General features: G+C 49.7%; 1 protein-coding gene across 1 annotated transcript in view; it reads left to right on the top strand.

Moving 5' to 3' along the window:
• Positions 1-6,080: 6,080 nt before the first annotated feature.
• Positions 6,081-10,455, top strand: part of LOC122749583 (zinc finger protein 420-like) — a 54,220-nt gene continuing 49,845 nt past the window's right edge. The window contains exons 1-3 of the mRNA XM_043996015.1: positions 6,081-6,476; positions 6,981-7,148; positions 7,821-7,888. Coding sequence (XP_043851950.1) covers positions 6,458-6,476; positions 6,981-7,148; positions 7,821-7,888 — 255 coding nt within the window. The 5' untranslated portion in view covers positions 6,081-6,457. The remainder of the gene's footprint in view (positions 6,477-6,980; positions 7,149-7,820; positions 7,889-10,455) is intronic.

Genomic DNA, 10,455 nt, shown 5'->3' with positions numbered 1-10,455 from the left:
CACAGAGCCACTTTAATGACCATAAATGCAGAAACACAAAGGCAACAACCTCAATGTGAAGACCTTATTGATCCCTGGGATTTGTAAGTGTGAATACTCGGAGTAGCCAGAGAAGTCTACACCCCCACTCTCCTAGGCCTGCTTCCTATTATGCAGCTCTGGTACATGGTTCTAGTTAGAACCAGCTGTTGAAACTCTCCTGGAATCTCTCTGATGCAGCCTGACTTGAATTCCATGAGCAGGCCTTCCTGGCTAATCTTTAGAAATTCCTCTTTTGCTACTAGTCTGCATTCTCTGACTGTTAAGCTACCAGTGACACAACAGCAACCAAGGTAGGCCCTTTGCCTGAAAATCTCTACAAACATGGGCCTCTAATGAGGGGTTTTGTGCCTTGGACCAGAGTATAGCCCACTGCTCATCTGGGCCACCACGCTGCATGCTGTTTCATGAGATACTGAGTCAAGGAAAGCCTCCTGTAACTTTCTCCATCCAACTTCCTGTTTATCTGGCTTTATTGACAAGCCAGGTGTTGCTGTATGCTGTCCAACGTAGCTACACTTTACATTTACAGGGCCTACTGTTTTTGATGGAACTTAAGCTTGTACAAATGATTTAGTTGCAGACAGACTTTTTCAGAGTTTTCACACAGGATTTGTTGGTGAAACAGGCTATTGTTTTCCCTCTTAACAAATAAAACCAGACTCTTTCACAGGTCTTATTTGTGACACCAAAAGCAGTGCGTGAGTCCTTGGATTGCTTGAGGAATCTCTAAGTGTCAGAAGCTTCATTCAATGGAAGAAGGCTTGGTTGCCACTGGCAGTGATTGATAAGGTCTAAATGGTGTTCGGTGCATCATGCAGAGAGGGCCCCCCCCCCCCCCCCCCCCCCCCCGCCTGTGCTCCCACTTGGAGATAGTTCTGTGGAAAGGTGAATTGCCCATTGGTCTGTAGATCACTGTGATCTTTTTATTCAGAAAGGAAAACTTTCCCATTCTACGTTACAGGTGGCCGAAGCAACAGACAGAATTAAAAGTGTTCATTCGACTGTAACCATTGTAGTAATCGACTGTAATAATGGCTGATTGATAAGTCCTGTCAGCAAGGAACGTGCACTCATTCTATACTAGGCACTGGCCTCACCTCTGGGAACCCAAATATAGAAAAGAAGACAGACCCTGCCCTCAAGGGGCTGACATTGGACTGGGGGAAGCCAACACCATAAGGCGTGGAAAAAGAGGGGTGGTGGTGAAGGTACCAGGCAAGGGGGCTTGGGAGAAAAGTCCTATGCAAGGGGCAGCTAGATGGCGCAGTCGATAGAGCATGGGCCCTGGAGTCAGGAGTACCTGAGTTCAAATCTGGCCTCAGACACTTAACACTTACTGTCTGTGTGACCCTGGGCAAGTCACTTAACCCCAATTGCCTCACAAAAAAAAAAGTCCTATGCAGAGGAATCAGGAGTACATTCTGGGGAGGGATGGAGACAGGGTGGGCCTGGGCCTCCTTCTTCACGTGGAGGGGCTGGATGAGCTGGCCAAGCAGAGCCAGAGGTCACCCAGCAGACAGAAGATGCCTTGAATGTGGGAGGGAGCTTCCAGCATGACCTGGCAGAGAGAGTCCTGAGAAGAGTCAGGCATGAATAGCCTAAGAGAAGATTTGTTACTTTTCAGACTGATGGGTGGCAGTGCCCATCAAGGGGGAAATGTCAGCATCATAGATAATTGCAAAGAGGGGATTTCTGGGGGGACAGTTCTGGACTCGGCCCCAATGGGCCTCCAAGCACCAGTTATAAATGTGGTTGGTCCCTCGTGCATCAGAGAGTGGAGTGAATCACCATCCACAGCTTTGCAAGTTAGCAAAGGGTGATCAGCTTTATTTAAAAACCAGCTTTCCTTCTCCCCCAAAAGCCCCGAGAAGGAAGGTTCTTGGCAAAATCTTAGGGTGCTTTTGGTGAGAGGGTAGGGCCCCTTCAAGTTTGGGCTGAAACATCCTGCTTCCTGACACCAAAGTACTTTGAAAGGCTAAAATAAGAAATTTCCATTTTTCTTTGTGGCAGTAATAAAAATGAAGTAAGTCTGTCATCATATATAAACTTCCTTCTGAGACCTGAAGATGTAGATATTTGTAAAAAAACTCGGTACACTTTTTAAAAAGCCACGATGTCATAAAGCAAAATAAAGTAACCACATTTATGAAAATTGAAGAGTTATAGAAGCTAAATATACAAAATCATGCCCTGGAAATGAAATAGAAGGCCAGCTGATTGGTCACTGGCCAATCTACAGAAGCAGTTCACATTTTATTTGAAAACCCTTGATTTTTAAAGTATGAATGGAGCAAGAACCCATGTTCCAGGTACAAATATGATGCGTGTGGCCCTGCTCCTACATGAGAATGGTTAATAGATTTCTCTCATGATAATTCAGTTCATTAAATGTTTCCTAAGCAGCTATGTGACGCAGCGGATAGAGTGCAGGGCCTGGAGTCAGGAAGGCTCCTTCTGGAGTTCCAATCTGGCTCCAGACACTAGCTGGGTGACCCTGGGAAAGTCCCTTCATCCTGTTTCCTCATCTGTCAAGTGAGCTGGAGAAGGAAATGGCAGAGCCCTCCGGGATCTGTGCCCAGAAAAGCCCAAATGGGGTTGCAAAGAGTCAACAGGACAACACTGCAGACACTGGGGATACAAATGAGAAAAATAGTCCCTGCCTTTAAGAAGCCTCTAATCTAATGTGGGAAGAGAACATGAAAGAAAGCTGGGAGTGGGTGGGGGGAAGCGAATACCTGGGGGTTCCTGGTCATATGGAATCCAAGCCAAGAAGACAGCTGGCAGCCAAGTTCAGACCCCTGGCCTCGCTAAAGGGAAGCTTTGGGAGGAGGCTAGGCCTCCCATCAGGGAAAGTACACTGAGGGGCAGCTAGGTGGCACAGTGGATAGAGCACCAGCCCTGGATTCAGGAGGACCTGAGTTCAAATTTGGCCTCAGACACTAAACAATTACTAGCTGTGTGACCCTGGGCAAGTCACTTAACCCCAATTGTCTCACAAAAAAAAAAAAAAAAGAAAAAAGTACACTGAAGCACACACTGAATCTCAAAAAGCTGCCTCTAGCCTTTGGCTAGAGGTGAATAAAAAGCTCCTGGAGTCATCACACAAAAGACACATATTTCAGTAACATTCATAATGTCGGGTTTTGTGTGTGAAGTAGGAGTTCCTGCTACGGCCTTTATAAAGACAAACCCTGATCTGGAGGATTGGTCGAAAATGTTATGAGAAGGGGCAGCTAGATGGCACAGTAGATAGAGCACCGGACCTGGAGTCAGGAGTACCTGAGTTCAAATCCGGCCTCAGACACTTAACACTTACTAGCTGTGTGACCCTAGGCAAGTCACTTAACCCCAATTGCCTCACTAAAAAAAAAAAAAAAGAAAATGTTATGAGAAGTTTGGTCGCACCCATCACCATAATATTATTATGGCTCTTGTCTTATGATAGACGCATGAAAATGATGAAGGATTAAGTCAATACCTGTTTTTACTCTGTTTAAGATGAGTCTTATGAAAATTTTAATCCATTCTTAATTAAATAAAAGCTGAGCTACCAAAATTATTCACATAGTTTGTTTAACCAAAAAAGTAGGGAGGGGGCATGACAGTTTAAAAAAAAATGAGGGCTTGAGACATGCTCACCAAGATGAAAGAGTAGACAATCTCTCAAATCCTTAGGACTTCTGAGACCTCTCTGAAATGGGAATTATGTGCAAGAGGAAAAGCAATTTCAGGTGTCTCTACTCTCCAGGATATCAAGAACTCAAAGGAGGTAACACCTCAGTGAATCAAAAGGGCTTCAACTAGAGAGCACTGAGGAATAGAGGGAAGGTGTGTGCGTGTGTGTGTGTGTGTGGGGGGGGCTACATTCAGCCTCAGCACCCTACTGGGGCCAGAACTATCCCCGCAGAAATCACTGAAGGCAGAGACCAAGACTGATGAACAGTGACTTCCCAGCGCATCCTGGAAGGAGGCCATTGATATTAGAAGAAAGCCCCTATATACACCAGAACATTTATAGCCACTCTTTTTGTTATAGGAAAAAAAAATGGATACAAAGTCGAAGCCCATCCATTGGGAAATGTTTAAACAAAGTGTGATCCATGAGTGTGACTGTGGTGTAGGAGATGATCTACATCATGAAGACTGAGAAGCCTGGGAAGGTGGATGTGAACTGATGCAGAGTGACAATGCAGGCAATGACAAGAGCCATGTCATTGGACAAACAATGGCCAAAAATCGACTGAGTATTTTTTGTTTGTTTTTTTGGTGGGCAATGAGGGTAAAGTGACTTGCCCAGGGTCACACAGCTAGTAAGTGTCAAGTATCTGAGGCTGTATTCGAACTCAGGTTCTGAATCCAGGGCTAGGGCTCTGCCCACTGCGCCCCCTAGCTGCCCCCGACAGGAAAAATCGAAAGTGAACGTTTCAAAAATGATAAAGAAGAGTAGCTTGAAAGGGGGAGCTTGGAGAGGACACCCCCAACGCACCCCTTTGAGGAGGTCAGAGGTGGGAGGTTCCCAGGGGTTGGATGTTGTACACGCTTTCAGACTTCTTTGATATACTGAGCAATTAGGCTGATTTTTCTCTTTTGTCTTTAAAGATACTGTTTGTTAAATGCTCTCTGGGAGGGGGAGGGAGAGTGTTACCGGGGGAAACTCTGGTGATGTCAAAAAATGGGCATCAATGAAAACATTAAAAAAGGAGGGGCCTCCATTTAGTCAACCAACATTACTTCAGTGCCTACTGTGTACCAGACACTATAAGAAGAGTTAAGGATGGGGCAGCTAGGTGGAGCAGTGGATAGAGCACCAGCCCTAAATTCAGGAGTACCTGAGTTCAAATCCGGCCTCAGACACTTGATACTTAATAGCTGTGTGACCCTGGGCAAGTCACTTCTCACACACACACACACAAAGTTAAGGATACAAAACAAGGCCAAAGACAGTCCCTGCTCTTGAGGAACGACGAGCAAAACAACATGCAAAAAATTACATACAAACAAGGTCAATTGGAAATAATCTCAGAGAGGAGAGTGCTGGAAGCTGGTGGGGTGGGGTCTAGGAAGAACTTCCTGCAGAAGGTGGGGCTGCTTTGAAGTTAGTGAGATCCTTAGCCCAGTGAGATCTCAGGGATCTCTAAGCACCCTTAGCCCAGTGCGAGCCTGAGTCTGGGGGATCTCTCAGCATCCTTAGCCCCATCTCTAAGCACCCTTAGTCCCAATAGTCTGGGGGTTCTCTAAGCACTCGCTTGGAGTCAGCAGCCTAGAACCCCTCCTCCAGTCCGGGTAGAACCAGGGGGGGAGAGTCGAAACTTTGTAAACCTTCCCGCGGTCAGTTGCTAGCACGAGCAGCCTTTGGATGGGGGGGGGCGGGACGGGGGAAAGGCGCTTCCTGGCGGTTGCCATGGAGACAGAACGCCTTTTCTCTCGTGGTTGGGGAGGCCTCTGAGGCGGTTGATGATTGGACAGCCCGTGGGAAGCCCCAGGACCCCCCACCCCAACATTGCTTGGAGGGGGCGGGCCTTCGGAGGGACACTGCGACGCAGGCGCACTGTGCCCCCGGAGCCTGGGGCTGCGCGCGCATTGGCGCTGGCCGCGTCCTGGCTGCTGCCTGAACGGCCGTTCCCACGCAGCCCTTGCGTGCGTGGCTCCCCGCGCCCCGGGGGAACGCCTTCGGAGCCGGTACGTGCGGACCCCGGCGTCTCTGAACCCCGATTCTTTTGGGGGGTGCTTAGCGTCCGAGGCATGGGACGGGAAGGAGCCCCAGCGCCTGGGGAGGGGGAACATGTCTGGGTGACGTCACTTGTTGCTGATCGGGCCGGTGCCTGGAGGTGACGTCACCTGTTGCTAGGCCCTGGGCAGAGGAGGAGTTGGGGTATGTGATGTCATCTGCTGCTGGCGCCCTAAGACTGAGGCAGAAGAGGGGCGGGGCCCTATACGTCACCCGTTGCTAGGAAGTCTAGGCAGGGAGGGGGTGGTGACGCCATCTGTCGTTGGGGCGCCTGTGGCCTCCAGTGCAGGAGCACACAGCAGGTGCTTACTATATGTACTTATCCAGTGCGAATCCTAGGATGGAATGGAGCGAGGAGATAGTCTGAGAGCAGGAGAAGCCCGGGTTCCATTGCTGCCCGGGACACTTTGTGGCCGTGGGCGGTCCCATCACTGGGCTCAGGAGGCCCTGAGATTTTCCTGCTGCTGCTGCTCTAGAAACGTGCCCCTCTCCTTTGGCTAACAAACCTCTCCGAACCTCAGTCTCTTCTTCTGGACCAGGAGACTGTAAGCCGGCCTTGCCTCCCTTCTGCATAGCCTGGGAGTACCATGATGTAGAGTCTGGGGGTCTGGGTGCGGCTGAGGTCTCCTGTGCCCTCCCTTCCCCTGTGCTCTTTCTGGAGGTGACATCACCTGTTGCTAGGGCCCCATGCAGAGGAGAAGCTGGGGTATGTGACGTCAGCCTCTCTGGGCTCTCCTGGGGCTTCCCCTCACCATCCCCCCCCCCCCAGTCTGGCAGATCCTTCTGGCCTAGCAGTGAGGTTCCCCCAGGGTCCTATCTCCTCCCTCTCCCTTCCCACGTGAGCCCCTGTCTTCGGTGGTGAGAATGCCCACACGTGCTAATCCAGCCCTTACCTCTTTCTGGAGCTGGTCTGAAGCCCAGCTCAGCCCTGCTCTGTCTCTGAGGTACCAACTCCTCCCCCTTCTCACAGACCCAGGTCCTCCTTTCTGCACTCTGGCCCCTCCATCCAGCCTCCTTCCCTAAAGCGAGGGGGCTCTTGGCTGAGGCCCTCTGCTTGGCATTCGGAGCCCTTCTCCCTTCTCCCTTCTCTGGGCTCCTGGGTTGTTGTTGGCTCTGGGACTCAGGACCGTGGTATCCAGGAGGTGCCTAATCAGTGTGTGTTGGTCTACGGATTCACTGACTGCTGAGAGCTCCCTCTCTCTGCCCACAGCAGCTGCCCTTAAAGGCCCCAGGCTAGGCCCCTCAGGGTCCCCACAGGTCTACCCGAGGAAGCCCGGAGGCCCAAGGACTGCAGCAGGGAAAGGGGCCTCCTTCCTGCCCCTGGGAGACCCCACTGAGGACTGCTCAGCCCTGGGGGCCCAGATGCTTGAGGAGGGAGGTAAGAAGTAGATTGGGACTTCGCACACGTCCTTTCCTCTGCCTGAGCCTCAGTTTCCTTTGCTGTCAAAGGAGGACGATCTCAGTCCTGGACTCTAAGGAGACAAAAGAGGAGAGGAGGAAGGGGTCCTGGGGGATGGGGGAGCAGGGGAAAGGGGGCTTCCCTCACTCTGGTGGCTTGGTCCTAGGCCCTGACTCTCTCCACCATCCCCTCCCATCCTGGGGTGGGGAAAGGGTCAGAAAGTAGCCTAACCTTCCCTTCTTTGTTCAGGGCCTCAGTTTCCCTTTCTGTAAAGTGGGAGTGGTCACCCTTTGAGGCTGTAGAAATGTGTTATCAGCCTCATGATTGTCTCTGTCTGTATCCTGGGGGGGAAGGGGCAGGAAGAGGCAGCAGCCTCTTCCCCAGCTCAGGGGCCTGGGACCCAGTAAGAGAATGCTGGCTTGGGGTCAGAGGATGTGGATTCGAATCCTGGATCTGCTCCTGCTGCACCTCTGTGGCCCCCAAAGTTTCCCCCCTGCCCTGGTGGTCCAGGTTGTGGGTTGGCTGGTGGGGGCAGGGCTGTGCCCCCCCCCATCCCCCAAAGGAAGGAGGGAGGGGAGAGAGGGAGGTCAGGGTGGTCACCACTTTGCAGGCCTGGCCCTTCACCCTCATGTCCCTTCTGTCTTCCCCCAGCTCTGCCCATGGAGGAGGAGGAGGAGGGGGGAGCAGCCACCTCTGCGCTCCTGGCATCTGCTCCCCAGGTAGGTTTCTCATTGCCCTCTCTGGGACCCCTCCCTGCAGAGCCCCACAGCCTTCCCCCTTCCCTGGGGCTCACGGCCAGAGGCAGTGCTGCCCAGGTGGGTTGGGGGCTCTCTGCAGGGGCCCAGGGATGGCATCCCAGGGAGAGAGCCAAAGCTCTTGGCTGGGGCCTGAGCTGGGGGTCGGTGTTTGGGCGCACTTTGTGGACCGCCTTGAAGGCCCAGCTGAGGCCCTTGGCCCGGGCTGTCTGAGTCCCCACCCAGGATCAGAGGAGCTACCAGTGTGTTTTCAACCCTCACGTCCCTGGGCGAACCTCAGCCCAGGTCCTCCTGGTATCTCAGCTGGGCCTTCCGGTCCTCCTTGGGCTGTCCGAACCTTTCAGCTGAGGAGGGCCTCACCTCATGCCCCAGGCATCCCCTGCTCCCCTGTGGGGGCTTTAGAGGCTCTGGCTGGAGGGGGCTCACACTCCTCCATGCCCCTGCTTCCCTCCATCTTCTCTCGAAGGCTGCTCCCTTTGTCTCCCCCCAGTCTTCTCGAGCCTTGGGCTCCTTCCCTCACAGCCTCAGAGAGCTCTCGCTGGCCCCCCATGACTCCCGGCTGGAGTTCTGGCTGCCTTGCAGACCACAGCCCTTGGAAAAGCTTCCACAGCCTCTCTTCTCTTGTGCACTTGGTTTCCAGGCTCATTACTTGGCCCAGCAGACCCTCTCCAGAGTTCCCTGTGCTCATCCTCTCTTGGACCCTCTCAGGCCCCTCTTCTGGACACTCTCCTGGTTCTCTCAGGAATTGGAATTGACCACTCCCTCTCTGTCTCCTTCTCTGTTCTGGGCGACCTCCTTGGTTCCTTGGAATTCTTTGGTGGTCTTTTTGGGGAGGTTCCCCCCCCCCCCCCCCGCCGCCTGTTGCCTGATCTCCCTCGTCACCGACAATCTTTCAGACCTTTCAAACTGCATGTCCAGTAGAAATTTTTTTTTAAATAATATTTTATTTTCTCCCAATTACATGTAAAAACGATTTTTAACATTTTTTAAAAAAGTTTTGAGTTCTAAATTCTATCCCTCCTTCTGTTCCTCCCTGAGATAGTAAGCAATCTGATATAGGTCAGACATGTGCAGTCATGTAAAACATTTGCATATTAGTCATTTTGTGCAATAAGACTCAAAGAAAGAAAGAGAAAAATAGGATGCTTCAATCTGTGTTCAGACATTAGTTCTTTCTCTGGAGGCTGATAGTATGCTTCATCATGAGTCTTTTGGGGTTGTCATGGATATTGTATTGCTGAAAAGAGCTAAGTCATTCACAATTGATCATTGTACGATATTGACATTACTGTGTACAGTGTTCTCCTGGTTCTGTTCACTATCAGTTCATACAAGTCTTTCCAGGTTTTTCTGAAATTATCCTGCTTGTCATTTCTTAGAGCACCATAATATTATGTTACAATCATATACCATGGGGCAGCTAGTTGGCACAGTGGATAAAGCACCAACCCTGGATTCAGGAGAACCTGAGTTCAAATCTGGCCTCGGACATTTGACACTTACTAGCTGTGTGACCCTGGGCAAGTCACTTAACCCTCATTGCCCCGCAGAAAACAAACAAAAATCCCCCCAAACTCCAAAAAATAAAACAATCATATACCACAACTCGTTCAGCCATTCCCCAATTGATTGACATTCCCATAATTTCCAATTCTTGGGCACCACAGAAAGATCTGCTATAAATATTTTTGTAAAAATTGGTCCATTTCTTTGATCAGTAGTGATTTAGAGCATTTTTGCATATGGCTATAGATAGCTGTGATTTCTTTGAAAACTGCCCGTTCATATCCTTTGACCATTTATCAATTGGGGAATCACTTGAATTTTAATAAAAGTTCTCCATATATTTGAGAAATGAGGCCTTTATTAGAGATACTTGCTGTAAAAATTGTTTCCCAATTTCTGATTCCTTTCTAATTTTGGTTACATTGGTTTTGTACAAAAGTTTTTAAATTTTACATAATTGAAATGATCCATTAAACAATTTAAAAACATTTTTATTTAAAGTTTTGAGTTCCAAATTCTATCCTTCCCTCTCCCTTCCTTGAGGCAATAAGCAATCAGATATAGGTTATACATGTGTAAGTATGTAAAACATCAAAATGATCCATTTTACATTTTGTAATGTTCTCTACATCTTGTTTGGGTCTAAATTCTCCCTTATCTATAGATATGAGAGGTAAAGGATTACATACTCTCCTAATTTGCTTATGGTTATCACCATTTATGTGTAAATCGTTTACCCATATTGACCTTATCTTAGTATATAATGTGAGATGTTGGTCTATACTTGATGTTTTCTAGTTTTCCCTGTAGTTTTTGTCAAATAATGGGCCAGTAGACATCTTAAACTCATCATGTCTGATACAAAACTCATTCTCTTTCTCCTTAAACTCTTTCCCCTTCCCTATCACTGTTGAGGGTAGCACTATCCTCTCAGTCCTTAAGGCTCCCAGCCTGAGTCCTCCTGGACTCCTCACTCTCACCCCGGGTGCCAATATGGTATCAAGGCCTGTTGATGTCACCTTTGC

The sequence above is a fragment of the Dromiciops gliroides genome, chromosome 3 (genome assembly GCF_019393635.1).
Source record: "Dromiciops gliroides isolate mDroGli1 chromosome 3, mDroGli1.pri, whole genome shotgun sequence".
Classification (NCBI taxonomy): Eukaryota; Metazoa; Chordata; class Mammalia; order Microbiotheria; family Microbiotheriidae; genus Dromiciops; species Dromiciops gliroides.
Note: the sequence above shows the minus strand (reverse complement) of the source record. Positions and strands in the feature narration are given on the sequence as shown.